The 16,819-nt window shown below is 35.4% G+C and overlaps 2 protein-coding genes across 3 annotated transcripts in view; one reads left to right on the forward strand and one right to left on the reverse strand.

Annotated features, from left to right (window-relative positions):
- The window catches only part of LOC128221239 (DNA repair and recombination protein RAD54B-like), a 38,062-nt gene extending 33,356 nt beyond the window's left edge, over nt 1–4,706 (forward strand). For both annotated transcript variants that reach the window (XM_052929769.1, XM_052929778.1), the window contains exons 24-26: nt 2,499–2,648; nt 3,830–3,901; nt 4,554–4,706. In XM_052929769.1, coding sequence (XP_052785729.1) covers nt 2,499–2,648; nt 3,830–3,901; nt 4,554–4,625 — 294 coding nt within the window. In that variant the 3' untranslated portion in view covers nt 4,626–4,706. The remainder of the gene's footprint in view (nt 1–2,498; nt 2,649–3,829; nt 3,902–4,553) is intronic.
- A 1,391-nt stretch (nt 4,707–6,097) lies between these two features.
- The window catches only part of LOC128245673 (uncharacterized), a 115,775-nt gene continuing 105,053 nt past the window's right edge, over nt 6,098–16,819 (reverse strand). Inside the window, exons 156-167 of the mRNA XM_052963894.1 lie at nt 14,197–16,158; nt 13,782–13,903; nt 13,362–13,618; nt 12,728–12,924; nt 11,162–11,389; nt 10,784–10,872; nt 10,042–10,143; nt 9,402–9,482; nt 8,576–8,797; nt 7,913–8,012; nt 7,168–7,298; nt 6,098–6,964 (exon numbers count right to left, since the gene is read on the reverse strand). Coding sequence (XP_052819854.1) covers nt 6,901–6,964; nt 7,168–7,298; nt 7,913–8,012; nt 8,576–8,797; nt 9,402–9,482; nt 10,042–10,143; nt 10,784–10,872; nt 11,162–11,389; nt 12,728–12,924; nt 13,362–13,618; nt 13,782–13,903; nt 14,197–16,158 — 3,555 coding nt within the window. The 3' untranslated portion in view covers nt 6,098–6,900. The remainder of the gene's footprint in view (nt 6,965–7,167; nt 7,299–7,912; nt 8,013–8,575; nt 8,798–9,401; nt 9,483–10,041; nt 10,144–10,783; nt 10,873–11,161; nt 11,390–12,727; nt 12,925–13,361; nt 13,619–13,781; nt 13,904–14,196; nt 16,159–16,819) is intronic.

Below are 16,819 nucleotides of genomic sequence, written 5' to 3' on the forward strand. Positions count from 1 at the left end.
GCACGCAAGACGGAAGAGAAATGTTTCAAGTACATCGGTTTCAACATGATACAGACCAAAGATGAAGTGAAAGTAGACCATACAGAGTATGTGAACAGCATAATGTTAGAGCATATGAAACCGGTCAGTAATGAGAACAGTGAAATATATTTAGATGAGGCAGATCAGACTAAATTACGACAAATAGTGGGAAAATTGAATTGGATTGTGCAGGGCTCAAGGCCAGATATGGCTTTTGAAATGATAACACTTAGCACCAAGTTGAAAACTGGGACAATGAGTGATCTGATACGGGCAAGGAAGACAATAAGAAGGTTAAAAGAGACTGAATCATTCCTGCTGTATCCAAAATTGGTGAACGACTCAAGCTTGACAATTGTTGTGTTTACTGATGCGTCATTAGGTAATATCAATGATGGAACAGGGAGTACATGTGCGCATATCGTTTGGCTGTTGGACAGAGAAGGCAACTGTTGCCCTATTTTTTGGCAGGCCAACAAAATCCGACGGGTGGTGCGATCAACCATAGCAGCTGAAGCTCTTGGACTCCAGGAAGGAATAGAAGCTGGGATCTACTACCGACACATGCTGGCCCATATTCTTGGTGTAATGGAAATGACTATTCCAATAAACATTTTCATTGACAACAAGAGTGTACTAGAAGCTGTTTCTTCTACCAAACTTGTGGGGGATAAGCGTCTAAGAATAGACATTGCTGCCATTCAGCAGGAGCTGCAGCGCGGGGAGGTGAAGAACATCCACTGGGTCCCAGGGTCCTTACAGCTTGCCAATGTGATGACTAAACAAGGTGCACATAGTGGTGAACTTCTTAGTGTGCTACAAAGTGGAAAAATGAATGAGGAAATTATGAAGTTTGTAATGTAAAGTTGAATTACATTAATTAAAAAAAAAAAAAAATTGGAAATGACAAGTGAATAATTAATATTGTGGTTTGTTGTTGTTGTTTTTGTGTGTTTAATTAATATGAACCTGCACTTTACTCATAATTGTTTTATTTCATCTTATTTTGTTTTGTTTTGATGATTTTGTGCATATGCAAATGTATAGTATTTTGAACAGGAATAGTCTCATGAATAATAAGTTTAATTATCTGTTTCATGTCAATGTATGTAATGAACAACATTTGTCATTTTTTTAAAACTAGTAAACTTTTGTTTAAGTATGACATTTTCTATTATGTGTGTGTGCTCTAAATTAACTTTTGTAATTCATAATAAAAGACAGATGTAAATGTTTAAAAACAAGAAAAGAAAATATAATTAATGTTAAGATTGATTTGTAATAAGGGACAATACTCTGTATTACTTATTTAATGTTTTTGTAAGAGTTATCCTTGTTTTCAATCAGAGTTATCTGTGCTTAGAGGAACTCTTCTTTGTAGAGATTTAGCTCCAATAAAACTTGCAAGTGTGTTTCTGGTTTTGTGCTTGTTTAGCGGAATTAATTCCCTGTTTCAAGTGTAATACAATCGCAACATTTTGTATATTTTATGATTATTAGAATAAGGATGTCATTTGGTGGGTGTCAAACATTGGTTTTCGCCCGATAGCTTAAGTCAACATTGATGAATAGTGATGAAAATTGGTGTTGGTAGCTTATGCACCAGTCAATTGTAACTTTGGGGCTTTGAATTTCGGTCCAGCTTATCCCACATAAAGAACTGCTTCTGAAATTCCCGCCAAATAACCCAGCAACCCAGGATACCTAGGTAAGGCCCATTCCCCGCTATTTTCGGCGCGTAAACAAAACCACCACATTCACTCGGCACTGCTGGACCACCTGGAAGGTTACAATTGACTGGTGCATTGTGTGAAGAGCTAGCATGGGATTGCTTTTAAAGGGAGTTGGGTCAATGTCTATGTTACTAAAAATAGAGAAACGGTTTCCGTCCAATAACATTAGATAGGATTAATGGATAGTGATGAAACTAGGTATGTAAGTAGCTTTTGTGAAGAGCTAGCTTTGAATTGCTTTTGAGTAGGGTGAGGTCAAGGTCAAGGGTATTATACTCAACTGGAATGATTTTCAGTTATGTCTCTTTTTCATTAAAGTAAAGAGAAAGGCTGCTGCTTTTTTTAAATAATACTAGAAATTAATTAGCTATATGAAAAATCTGGTTTTGTTGCATTGAAGCACTTCTAGTCTTGTATTACACTAGTGTAATATAACTTGAATTCTCGTCATTTCGCCCTACTAATTTAATGTCATACTTTTTGCTAGAATTTAAAAAAAATATATAAAAAACACACACACACAAAAAACAAATAAATGAATAACCTAATGTAAAAGTTAATAAAGCTTGCCAAAAGCTAAAACATTGTCCTTCACAACATGGTTCAAAACAGTTTCAACAACCTTGTGATTGAAATTATACATTCAAACTAAAACTTGCTTGTATTTTGTGAATACCTTCGGTTGCAAGTGCAGTAACTGTTTATCTGTCTGTTACTTGGTCAATATACTTACTTCACTTTTAGGACCTTTTCACCATTAACCTGACAACAGACTGTGACACTCATGATCTTCTCAGCTGCGAGTGTGGAGGTAGTGGACAGAAAGTGGAGAACCCAGTCAGCGTTGCCGAGCAACGTTCATGTCAGCTGGGGGCACCTGCTAGGGCTTCAAGGGTGGGTGCAGTAACTTTTTTGCTAACTGATTATACCTGAATATTGATAACCCAGTTAAAATTGCGGAAAAACACAACTGGGCGTACTTAGCAAAGTATTCAAGGATGTGGGAGGGTAGGATTTTCAGCAAAGTATTCAAAGATGTGGGAGGGCAGTATTTTCAGCAAAGTAATCAAGGATGTGGGCAGGTAGGATTTTCAGGAAAGTATTCAAGGATCTGGGAGGGCAGGATATTCACCAAGGTATTCAGAGGATGTGGGAGAGTAGGATATTCAGCAAAGTATATTACCTGTTATTGTGTAGCTAAAATAGCATAATTCTGTTTTTAATACAAAAAAAAGAAATTGTTAACAAAAAATAAGAAAAAAAAGTAAAAGCAATACACACATTGTAGGGCTATCATCTCAACGAGTGTGCAACAAAGTATCGTGTGCAACAAAGTATCGTGTGCAACAAAGTATCGTGTGCAACAAAGTATCGTAAGATCACTAATCTCAATTGAATTCAAAGCAGGTGTCAAAAATAGAGTAACAAATTTATCAGCCAAACTGTTTGTTTCAAAATGTATCTCATTACAAGAAGATTAAACAATTCTAAAATTTGTTGATCTTTGATTAAGTTTCCCCTGTTTGTACATGGCTCTGATATTTGTGTTTAATACTGATAACGCTCCGTCCTTGAAGGGAGAGCCATTGGGGGTGTTCTTAGAAAAACTGTCCTGTGATCTGTAGATTTGGAATTGAATATCGGTTTAAAGAAATTATCACTTCATTGAAATTTGAAAATAAAGTGTCAAGCCTTTTTGAATAATTTAGGATTATGTACCATATTCAGAATCAAGGTTTTGTTAAAATTGTTTTTTCGTTATATTAAAGGATATACAAGCTGCATTTAATTAACAATGAATGAACATGAAAAGAAGTTTTTATACCTTTTTTTTTTTTTTAGAAAGTATTGATTTTTTTAATGATAAGCTGGAGGTATTTGGCTTTAAAATAGGTTTTATGTTGTTGTTTTTTTTCTGTTTAAGAAAATAAAACAATGTAATGATAATTGATTACAAGAGAATGGAATTGATAATCAGCAATCTTAATGGTTAAACAATCAATTTTTGACATTACTCAGTCAACATTTTATAATTTATGATCATGTTTATATATTTGTTGTTTCTCTATTTGTAGAAGAGGAATGTGGGTATGGATGAACTGCTCCAGTGGAAACATCACACAGCTGACGTTCTGGGACTTCATAAGGTTTTATTAAAGATGAAAAAATATTTGTCCTTTTTGTGGATATGCCTATTGGCGCGATTTACACTGCACAGTTTCACATGGGTCGTTCAGCTCCCAATTTTAAATAATGGAATCGGGATTCGAATAAAATGGATAGTCTTCGTTGTAATTGGTTGCAAAATATTCCTATTAAAAACAGTAATCACAAAAAGATTTTTATATTTATGTGAGGGACTTCTTTTGTATAAAAAGTCCATCTGATATAGATCTACTTATTAGCTTCAATGTGTTTTCAAAGAAATGCCATGGTCATCGTCACTGAGTTGGTGTCTTAATGGATGAAAACATGCAGTTTTCCACCTTTGGCCATAGCTCAATAACTGTTCTAGATTTTCATACATAGTACACATTTTAGGATTACCACTAAAGTATACACATGTGTAACAAAACCCCATCTTATACCAATAACATTGCACATTGGTTCACATCATTTTTAAGTCTTTTTGTAAATTTGATGAATGACATTCTAGTTTCCTGTGACTAAAAATAGAATGAGTGTGACATTTTAAAGGTATTTATCTTCCCTTAAAGAATATATTTCATTGTGTGCCAAAAACTGATGTGATAAATTCACAATAAGATCAACATTAACTTGGTTGATATTGGATTCCAGGCCTGGTACCTGGAAGATGCAAGGGATGCCGTGTCGTTTGTCTTCTACAGTGAAGTGAAAGCCTCCTCCTGACCTTTGTGTGTTTAACTTTGATGGATGTTGATTTTGTGTTCAATTTGTGCAATATGCTATGTATATAATGTTTGAAACATATCTGTGTCTGCTTATTTTCTCCCACAATCCTTGAAGGATTTTGGTCACATGTCCTTACTCATCAAGGCGACCTGCAGGACCTTGGCTGGGTCAAGGTCACAATATAAGTATTTCATGTTTGCTCCACACCTCAAGATAATATTTAAATGCTATTCCCAGGTCTAAATCATTAAGGCGACCTGCTAAACCTTGGCTGGGTCAAGGTCACACTATAAGTATTTCAAACAAGATCAAGGTCACTGCTCCATATCCCCCTGTACACAATGTATCATTACAAGCCAATTTATGCTTTTAAAAAATTAAAGTGACATTAATGAATGAACATAAATGAAAAACTAAGAGTCAACAATTGGGGGATATAAAGTAGAAAGCCTGAAGCCCTTTGTACTCTCCCATGGAGGCAAGACCTAACCTTTGGTTCATTTTACTGACTACAATGGCTTGTGAAGTCTTCAGTTAGTTTTATTCAAGAGTCCGCTCATTTCTTCAACCAGCCCGGAACACCCATGCAAATGCTGCAGACGTATCAAAAGTAGGGAGACAACTTGTATGAGAGTTTTTATAATTGTAGTGTTTTCTCCCTTTGACCTATAAAACCTAGTGTAAATATTATAAGGGAGGCAACTTGTACAGGAGTATTTATAATTGTAGTGTTTCTCTCCCTTAACCCTTTGTAAAACATGGTTCACCGATTTACTTTAATATTGATCAGTAAATGCCAATTACTAGTATGTAAATATTACTAAAAAAGTCGTGCCATTAGTGGTATTGGCTAAGGATGGCTTACAAGTTTTACACTGCAGGCCAATTATTTTTCTTTGAGTAACCCAGAAATTTGTCGAGCAATCATTTGAGGTGATCTTTATTACAGTTTGTATTGTGGTGAGCTTATGTTACAGTGCACAGTATTTAAGTACATTATTTCCACCCTTTTAAGCTTGACCATTCGAAGAATAAGGAGAGCTATCCTAGTCACCCAAGTGTCGGTGTCGGCGTAACCACTTATGTTAAAGTTTGCTTACCACCTCAAATATTTTCAAAGTCCATTGACATATGGCTTTGAAACTTTGCATGCTTGTTCACCATCATGCCCCCAACCTGTACACAGGAGGAGGTAACTCTATCAAGCATTTTGACAAAATTATGCCCCTTTTTCTACTTAGAATTTACGTTTGCGTACCACCTCAAATATTTTCCCATTCAATTAATGTAATTATCTCCGCACATCATGTATTGCATTGAAATCTAATCCAACAGTGATCCATGCATGTTTCGCCAAAACTTTTCAATCCATACACCGAAAAGCGGCGGAATAGTCGAGCGCGCTGTCGAGTGCGCAGAATTTCCCCCTGCTTATATATATATAAATATTAAAAAATAATAACTCTGTATACAAATAGTGGCTTTCTTTATTTTCATTTTTTGTATCAAAAATACATTATGTAAAAATTTGTGACAAACATTAATGGAATGTTCTTTGTAAAGATCTCCATTTTAACAGGCATAAAAAAGCACGCAATTATACCTAAGCAAAAAAATCAACATAAAATACAAGCACTATAGTTTGATATGTAAACATTACATGTATGTATAGGCATTACAACAGATAGAGAATATTCAACAGAAGATTATCATTCAAAAGAACAACAAAATTCTTATCTATATATTTCGAGAGTATGTAGCAGGCTATAATAATTGCATTTCTTGAGATTCTCAAAGTCATAATAGGTATTATAATTACCCTGATTCAATTGTTTAATGTCATGGTCTGCTATAACGGATATAATATTTTATTTTGCATAGATTTAACAATTACATGTACATGTATGCAATAGAAATCTAACACTCTGCATAATATCTACTTAATAAGCAAAAGAAAAGTTAACTGAAGCAATAAAGGTGTAAACGTGTCTAAATATAAACAATGTTTCGAAAAATCAAAGAAAAGTCTCAAACAGGTCTCATAAAAGTAAATATCTATTAAACTTTGCAAAAAACAGTAACAATTTTATCGATATGTAAGGTAAAAATAGTCATCCAAAAATAACAGCAGTATTCACACTTTGATATGAACTTTATCACAAAGAATTATTTGAATAACACATTTCTTTAATGATGGCATGACCTTTCAGAGTAAAGTTTCAATGTTTGTGTTGGTAGATAAGTGTGTCATTTATTAAGGTCGTTGTCATGGTTACAGCAGAGTCGTGTTGCGGCTGTATGATGATTGGCCAGTCATAACCGGTCCCTCGCTCTCACTGAAATTGGAAAGGGATAGTATTTTCAAATTATCCCATTAATAGGCAAACTTTTTGCAAAAAATATAAAATGTATCAGAATGTTTTCAGCTTGAATTTAACCAGAATTTATTCATTACTTGCATTATACATGAATCAATGATTAGCGTCAGAAAGGGCTTTACAATATATTAATCAACATTGACAGATATGACCAAACTTACGCATCGTAAACGGGATTGATGGCGGCAGTTCCTGATGCTTCCATGGAAGAAATGCCCTCGGCTGACAGATGCATCTGGACTTCACCGCTTTGTAGCACAGCCTCGTCGGGTGGTACATACATCTGCAGACTCTGATGAAGGCAAATGAAACATGTAAAATTTTAGATCATGTTAATTTATTGGAGAGGTGCACGGTGAAATATTACTTGTATGTGTACATGTTGGCTACTTTTTGTGCACTATGTCATCCATGCATGTGTCCATTGTACAAGTAAAGAAAGTCATGTACAATAGCATGTGTAATGTATGGCGAGTATAAGAACAAGTTCAAATCAACATTTCGTAACAACTATTAAACTCAACTGCTGTGTTTACTTGTTATACAATTACACATTTACTTCATTAATCACAACCTCTATCAACTTGTGATTTATGTGATTTAGTGTCTTCATATAAAGATGTAATAAAAAAAATCAATAAATTGGACGCTTTTATTGTATACCATGAGTAAGTTGAAAAGATTGTAGCATTGCCTTGGATTAATCATAATCTGTGAAAACAGTGCTTTGTGAATTTTGCCAAAGTCGCAGTATTACAACAAACTGATCTGTGGTCACAAAATCAGCCAAGATAAAAGCAGATTTAAAAAATTGGTCATAAACAAACTTCAAACAAAAGAATTAATACAAAATAAATCTTTTTGAATCATTAAAATAATATTTTTTATAACTGAACTCTTCCATACCTGTGTCTCGTATTCCCTGAGGAAGCTTGGAGGCTCAACAAACTCTGGTTGCTGGTATGTTGTCTGGTACACACGGTAGTTGTTGATGTACTTGGTGTATCTGGAAGAAACAGAATCAAATTTCTTAAAATGTATGCTTATATCAAGTCTGTGGTAGCTTTAAAACATTTAACATATACTATTTGTATGTAAGTGAACAAAAAAGGTGCAGAGCTTATGCCAATGCTTGTTTGTCATTTTTCAGTTGCTCAAGTGTGGCATAACTAGATAATCATTAAAGCAAGAGTTGTGGGCCCTGCTAAACATGAACCAATTATCTCAAGCTATCTAATATGTGATATTACTATCTATTATTATCTACCTAGTAACATTTCAAAATCTCAAATGTTTTTTTATGTTTAAAGACGACTGTTAAACCTTTTTGCACATTGCTGTCAAAGGTGACGACATCAAGGCTATGACAATACCTCAACTTTTTTCATTGAAAATCATATTAGATTACAAATGACCCTATCAATAAAGAGTAAGTAAATGTTTCTACGATTCCTATACATGAATAACAGATTTGCAGGAAACACATTATAAACACAAAGTGAGCTGCAAACTTGATATAACAAACATTAATATAATGAACATACAACCATATGCAATCCAATTTCTTACCTGGCATGAGTGAACACAAGGACGATGATGCCGACGATACAAAGGAGAATGGAGATGGCAACGAGAGCGACAAGTGCTGCCCATGGGTCGTCCAGCCACCACACGTACGATTTTGTTAACACGTGCTGTGCCGCAAGGTTGCCTGTCAGTGGAGGGTGGACGATCGATACGTCAACGTTGGCATTGTCGCGGATCATAACCTTCCAGGTATCATCGAACAATCTGTGAACAAGTGTTTGAAGACATGTTAATTATGAGTGTATGAACTTAGTATGGACTGCGAGCTTTGAAATCATCAATTACGTGTCAATCATCACCTTAAAGCAAGAACTAAACAAACAGGTTCTATTTCTATTTGCAGTTACTGGGTTACTGCATGCGGGTGATGACGTGTAATAAGCTTTGAGTATCAAAGTAATATAATCTGATAAAAATCTAAAGAAATACATGACTAGTTTAAACAAATGAATTTAGCTGGATTGTAAGGCAGACAAAAGCTATGACATGAATCATTCTTGAGTCCATTTCTAGATAGAAACTCTTACTGGTGTCCTTTGACAGACTGTGAGAAAGTATCTCTGACACTAGTGTCCACACATTACCTCTTAGGTGACAGGATTAAAATGGTAAAAATTAAATACAGCTATTAATATGCAGCCTGATATAACCTTCAGATTACATTTGACCTTCTGTTGGAATGCCAAATTGCTCATGGCTTTGTTTAACGTCAATTTTTTTTTATATTCCTCCAATGCCAATCTCTATACTGCTTAAAGCGTCCTTGGATTGTTACAAATGTGTATAAATGTAACTATGTTCAACATACCCCAAGTTTCTTTCATCGTTGATAAGCAGTGGGAAATTTGGTGTAATATCAGGATCAGCCAATACAAATGTTACGTCAGTACTGAAAAACAATAATGTATGAAACTGTAGACAAAATTTATACGGATGTGTAGCTAAAATAAGAGTGCCAGAAAGACATAACTCATAATTAGTTACCATTGGGCTATTGTTCAAAACGTTGTTAAAGTTTACAATGTTGTTAACTTCATTGTTGTTAACTTTCAAATCTTCACTCCCAAATAAGGTTTACCACAATTAATGACATTGTTTTAATATTCCGAAAAAGGATGAATAAATGTAGAAAACAATGGTTCTTATGAAGTATACCAAGTTTAATTTGAGAGAAATGAGCATAAAACACAGTATTTCTAACTTATGAGACAAAAATAGACCACAGTAAATCTTTTAGCATTCATCAATCATTTAATATTTGTGCGCTTTCTGCTATAAAATACACGGTTACACTCTTGTTATCAGTACTCAATATTTTCCATAAATTCATTATTTACAAAGAAGTAAAAGATTTATCAGTCAAAAATGATGTTTGTTATATTTGTGAATGTATTGATTTTGAATAAGATCACTTTAATATGATCGAAAATCAGTGCCACTAGGCTTACCCAGCAGCTTCGTCAGTTGCAATCTCGTTCGGGCCGCTGGCAATTCTCCTGTGCTGTACGCTCTCAATGAGGCAGATGTATCCAGTGTGGGATTGAACGGCCCTGTAAACACATCGTACATACATCATAAACTACCCTCTACTGCCCATGGCCAATATTCAATATTGATCTATCCTTATCCTAAGACATGCCTCAGTGATTCCATTCCGTCTATTGGTCAGCTAAACATACAGGCCAATCAAAACACTTACGTTTCTATTCTTAATTTCAAGTTCAATCTAAGTTGCTTACAGCCCCATATCTTCAAAAAATAAAAGGGGAACCATTTATCAACTGTTTGTACATTTATGAGTAATTTTTTATTTAATCACCATATAAATGAAATTATGACTCGTAATGTATTGAACACATAATTTTAAGTATCTTCCATGTTAAATTTGAACTACAGATACACTGTTATTAATATCAGTGTTGTGTAACCTACAAGTAGTACATACAGGTCTATCTGAACAGCTCGAGTAGTGTAACAGAAATTTTCTTTTATAGAGATTTTATGGAGAAATAATTGAAATATCAATACCAATCCCAGAATCGGAAAAATACATCTATTAGGTATTGTACACTTCTTCAAGGACATAATTTGGTATAAAAGCTTTCATAAATTTTCATGATATTAATACTCATGTTATGTATTATTGAACAAATCCTAAAACATCAATATTGCCAGAAATTGTTAACTTACAGTCTAAACTGCTCAAGTCGGTTTACATAGTCTTGAGGTTGGCCCGGCAACTCAGCAACAAATCGGTGCTTATTTTCAACCAAGTGGATCTAAAATTACACAACAATAATGTAAATGTATGGATATCAAGAACATTGCAATTTTCCTCCATTCTTAGAATCATTTATACACTTCTTAGAATAGATCAGTAGCTTATCATGGATTCGAAAAAATGGAATGGGGATGCAGCACTCATTTCAAGGTTCTATACTAAATTTCAAATATTTTTTATGAATTAAATCATTAATTTCAAAGCACATTTTGTAGATCTTACAATAATTTGTCATTCAATCGTTACTTAGTAAGGTCATAATTATTTAACCTTTCCATTTCACTCACCACAACTTCAGCGTCAATGCTATTCTGCTGGGTGGTCTGTCCCGGATTGTCCCGAGCCTTCACCTCGAACCTATGGGTCGGCACGGTGACAAACTCCATAGACTTAGTCGTAGTTATCTCACCAGTGAGGGTGTTCATCTGGAATGGCGGGTTGGTGGGGAAGTCGTTATCTTCAAGGCCACGGAGGTACTCGATACGACCAAGATTTCCAGAGTCACGGTCCACAGCCTGGAAACAGGGATATAAAATAGTTGGCGAATAGTTGGTGGAAGTTGTATACAAATATTCTAAGCTATTAAAGTCACTTCATCATGGCCTACTATATTTGCTATTTAAAAAAAAAGGACATTGCATTGAGTTGCTTAATGAGTCAATCAGATTGTAGAACCCTAAATTATAGCTATATAGAATGCTCATTTAGGGTAAAAACTGTGCTGGATCCTAGTGACTTTTATACATCCCGATTTGACATCCCAGTGACTTATTTATCCCGTTTTGACTTCTTAGTGTATTTTATTTATCCGTTTTGACTTCCTAGTGACTTATTTGTGGCTTATTTATCCCGTTTTGACCTCTTAGTGACTTATTTGTGACTTATTTATCCTGTTTTGACTTCTTGGTGTATTTTATTTATCCGTTTTGACTTCCTAGTGACTTATTTGTGGCTTATTTATCCCGTTTTGACTTCTTAGTGACTTATTTGTGACTTATTTATCCCGTTAAGACTTCTTGGTGTATTTTATTTATTCGCTTTGACTTCCTAGTGACTTATTTGTGGCTTATTTATCCCGTTTTGACTTCTTAGTGACTTGTGACTTATTTATCCCGTTTTGACTTCTTGGTGTATTTTATTTATCCGTTTTGACTTCCTAGTGACTTATTTGTGACTTATTTATCCCGTTTTGACTTCTTAGTGACTTATTTGTGACTTATTTATCCCGTTAAGACTTCTTGGTGTATTTTATTTATTCGTTTTGACTTCCTAGTGACTTATTTGTGGCTTATTTATCCCGTTTTGACTTCTTAGTGACTTGTGACTTATTTATCCCGTTTTGACTTCTTGGTGTATTTTATTTATCCGTTTTGACTTCCTAGTGACTTATTTGTGACTAATTTATCCCGTTTTGACTTCTTGGTGTATTTTATTTATTTGTTTTGACTTCCTAGTGACTTATTTGTGGCTTATTTATCCCGTTTTAACTTCTTAGTGACTTATTTGTGACTTATTTATCCTGTTTTGACTTCTTAGTGACTTATTTGTAACTTATTTATCCCGTTTTGACTTCTTAGTGACTTATTTGTAACTTATTTATCCCGTTTTGACTTCTTAGTGACTTATTTATCACGTATTGACATCCTATTGACTTTTATTCATTCCATTTACATCCTATCAAATATGTTTTACACACAGTAAGTATCAATGCCCTTAAAGACACATTACATCATAGGCGCTGCTATTCTTTTTAAATTCCCAAGCAACTAGCATCATCATATTTCTTCTTATATATTTACAATAAGGTATAGTTTTGCTTTTTATGTTAGTTCAAATATACAAAAAAAACTTACATTAATGAAGAGGACGTTGGAGTCGCTGCCCAGATCGTTATTAACGATGCCGAAGTACTTGCTCTGGGTGGTAGGGTTTGTTCCATTGCTTCGTGGGTAGTACGGGATGACCCAGGACGGGATGTTATCATTTGTGTCCAACACTTGGATGTACACAAGCGCTGGGTTCCAAGCATTGTACACTGAATTGGTGTACACTGAAAATATTCGATAAAAGAGTTTCATTTCTTGACTTCAATCCAGAATTTTTCTTAATTTTATAATAACACAAAATCAATAATGTACAAGTAATTCTTACAAAGTAAAAAACATCATGATAGCTTCACTCATCATATGACCAGTGTCAGCTTTAATCATACTTACCTTAAAATAAAAAATATAACACAAACAAATAAAACAAAATAATTTGTGTAATTATTCGGCTTTGTGTAATTATTCGGCAATGTTGGCTGCCAGATAAGTCATCAACCTATACCTTGTTTATAAAACTGATGTATAATTGTTGTAACAGCATAAAATAAATGCCCATTTTCAAACCTGGTCATTTGTTGAATACATACTAGCTAGGGATATGAGAGTCATAATCAAGCCTGGCATAATACATAAAAACAGTTTACCAGCTCAAAGGACTTACATTGTCTCTTCTTTCTCGAGCCCTTGTCACGCTCAGCCTGAACATTAACCGTAATGTTGTAATTTCTCCTGTTCTCATAATCAAGAGATCCTCTGAGCACAAGTTCGCAGTTCTTTTCTGTGGAATCAAGCTCAATGGAAAAGAGCCCTGCAGGGTATGTGGATTCAACCATTGTGCAATCAACTTTGTTTTCTTGGTTGACAACGTCAAGAACTCTCAGTACTTGGTTCAGCTGGAAGTTTTCTTGTACTTCAATGCTGAAATTACAGTTTGTTACTTGAACACTCATTTGCTATTAATCTCTGTAAAGATCTCATCATAAACATATAAAACTAGAGGTCCTTCAAAAACAGATCTGCTTAAAGTGTAAGTTCTTATAGCATAAGAATGGAAATAAGAGGATAATGCTTCTTTACTTACTAGAACACTGGTTGGATGAATCCCAGTGTGGCAGATTGAATGACCACAGGGTTAACCTGTAGAACGATTCTGCATTCGGACTGTTTCGGGTCCCAGCTTAGATCTTTGGCAATAACTGTGACCTAAAAACATGACAAAGTTCTAATCAATTGAGTGTTTGGTGTTCAGATGAAATATAATATGCAACAAGCACATAAACTGTTTGGAAATTAAGTACAATTTTATCAATTTTACGCATTTTATATATAATTAAAAAACAACAACACTAAAAACAAAAATGTTTCGTGTGAGTACTTTGAATTAGTGAGGCAGGTTAATGAAATTAAAATATTCTTCTTCATTAATTTGTTATTATTCTATAAGTAGTTATGAATGTAACTTAAAATCTTGCATCATTTTGCACAACTTTACTTACACTTATTTCGTTTCCAATTAATCCAGGGAAGTTTAGGATGTTCTTGGTGTAAAGGGTTCCATCAGGTCTCACGTTAAAGAATCGTGCATATGAGTTTTCATCGCCAGCCAGAGAGTACTCAAACTGTGCATTCGGAGTGTCAGCGTTCAGAGGGATGCCAGTATCAGGATCATTTGCTGACACTGATTCAACAAACACATTAGGAGGTGATCGTTCATTCACCGTCTGTCGTATTGGACACGCGGTTTCGAACACAGGAGCAGCTGTGTTACGGACGATTGCAACAGTGACCATAGCGGTAGCGCTCTTTGGTTGGGCTGATCTGTCATATGCAATCACTTCCATTGTGACAAGCGTTGGCACCAGCTGTTTGTTGCCAATCAGCGGAGAGGCAATAGAAATACCACCTGTTGTGGTACTTATGTCGAACAGCTGCTCAGCTCCTGCTGGTTGGATTGTGCCAAACTTGTATCGTAATATACCACTACTGCTTAGGTAATGATCATCATCACGTGCACTGACAAGCACATCAAGGGGACTGCCACTTTCAATGTACTCAGAAATCGTGGTTCTGTAAGGTGGATCGTTAACAAACACCGGAGGATTTGGATTTCGGAGAATGTTGACTAACACCGTTGTCTCAGCAGTTCTAGATGCCCTGTTAACATCATATGCAAACACTGTAAGTGTGTATGACTCTACTTGATTCTCATAAAGCGCAGCTTGCGTTGTAATTTGTCCTGTCAATGTATCCATTGTGAAGTAATATGATGCGGGTGGTGCTATCCTAATTCCGTATTCAACCGTATCACCATCTGGATCACGTGCTGTCACTTGAATGACAAAAATGCCAATATTATCATTCTCAGTAAGGTTGGCTACATACGGTGTGTTTATAAACACAGGTCCACCTGGGTTGCGAGCTACATTGATGGTGACTCTAGTAGTGTCTTGTCTTTGAGGCACGCCCTTGTCCTTAGCAATGACTGTCATCTGGTATCGAATGGTTGAATCCTTCCTCAGGTCGTCAATGAGAATTATTTTTCCAGTAAACTCATTAATGGTGAAGTATTCTCTAAGATAGTGTGGAGCAAGATCCGAGTTGCTAATTTCATAAACAATATCTCCATTGGTGCCTAGATCGGGATCAGTAGCGTTCAAATCACCAACCACAGAGTTGATGTCCAAGGTTTCGCTGATGTTGAACACAAGGTCGCCATGGGCAAACTGGGGGGCATTGGGATTCCTGTTGACATAAATTGTGGCAATATGCTCAGTAAAAGTGTTAGGATCATTTACTCTATATGCGTGGATTCGCAGCTTGTAGAATGGAGTCTTATTGGTGTCATCTGCGAATGACTTGTTCAATTTGATAACTGCTGCATCGCCCTCCATATCAATTCGGAAATATTGTGGTGCTAGGCCATCACCTCGTATCTCGTACGCCAGTGGTCCATCGGGAGTTGTATCTTCTGCTTGTAGTCTAATAAGTGTGTCACCAATAACCATGTTTTCGTCTTTGTTATGCATGGAACTGGATGGATTGAAGCGTGGTCCGTCGATACGTTCAAGGGTGATGCTTACTGTGGTTGTGTCAAACTTGAATGGAATACCCATGTCTCTGACTTGGACAGTAAAGTCCCATGAGGCGGGCTGAAGGCCACGAAGGGTGACGCGAGGCCTGATTACACCATTATTGTCAATCTGGAACCTGGAACTCGCATTTGTCTCAACAATCGAATACTCCAGTATACCGTTGAGAGAATCAGCTGGATTTGCATCAGTGGCCAGTACTCTGAGGATACTAAAATCGATATCAGACCCCTCTGAGAAGCTCTTGAAATAGGTGTTCTTGTTTTGAATCACTGGGGCCACATTGCGCTCCACCCGGACTGTAACTGTTGCTGTAGTTGTGCGAACATCTAGTGGATTGAAGGCACGATCAGAGGCAGTAATGTAAAGCTGAAGTAGAGATTGATACATACAATGTACCATACAGTTTGATCAAAGCAAGTTCATTATGAGGGATAACACCAATTCAATGGAAAAATTAACTACACATTCATGTTCCTGAAAAGCTTCAATTGATTCTTTGTTTAAGGGTTATATTCTAATATATTTCAACTTGGGAACACTGAAGGTAAGTATCTCCTTTGTGGCTACACCACTTACGAAATACATCTTTTGGTGCTCTCTCAGTGAAATATATTGTGATCTTCAATTGGAATTTTTAATTTTTTATTTTTTTTGTAAGGCATATTGTTTCTTAGATTTTTCTGTTACCAAAAACTATTAATTATCGTACATAGAACCTCTACTGTATACAATCAGCTTTAGCATGACTGGTACTTACTGTTAAAAGGCAAAACACCTTTTAGCTTTTACAAGAAAGAAATCCAATGAATGATAAAAAACATTTCTCAAGGCAATACAAAGGTTAAGGGTCAGGGGAAAAAAAATAGGGTAGGTCGGAAAGCGAAACATATTTATTTTTTTACACCTTATGCACATTTACATTTGTTTTTGAGAAATGATTCATTGGAAGTCAGGTGAAAAGGAGAGAAATGAAAACAATCATTTCCTTTAATACATTTTAAAACATTCATTTTATAGTATTGTTTCA

The sequence above is a fragment of the Mya arenaria genome, chromosome 2 (genome assembly GCF_026914265.1).
Source record: "Mya arenaria isolate MELC-2E11 chromosome 2, ASM2691426v1".
Taxonomy (NCBI): domain Eukaryota; kingdom Metazoa; phylum Mollusca; class Bivalvia; order Myida; family Myidae; genus Mya; species Mya arenaria.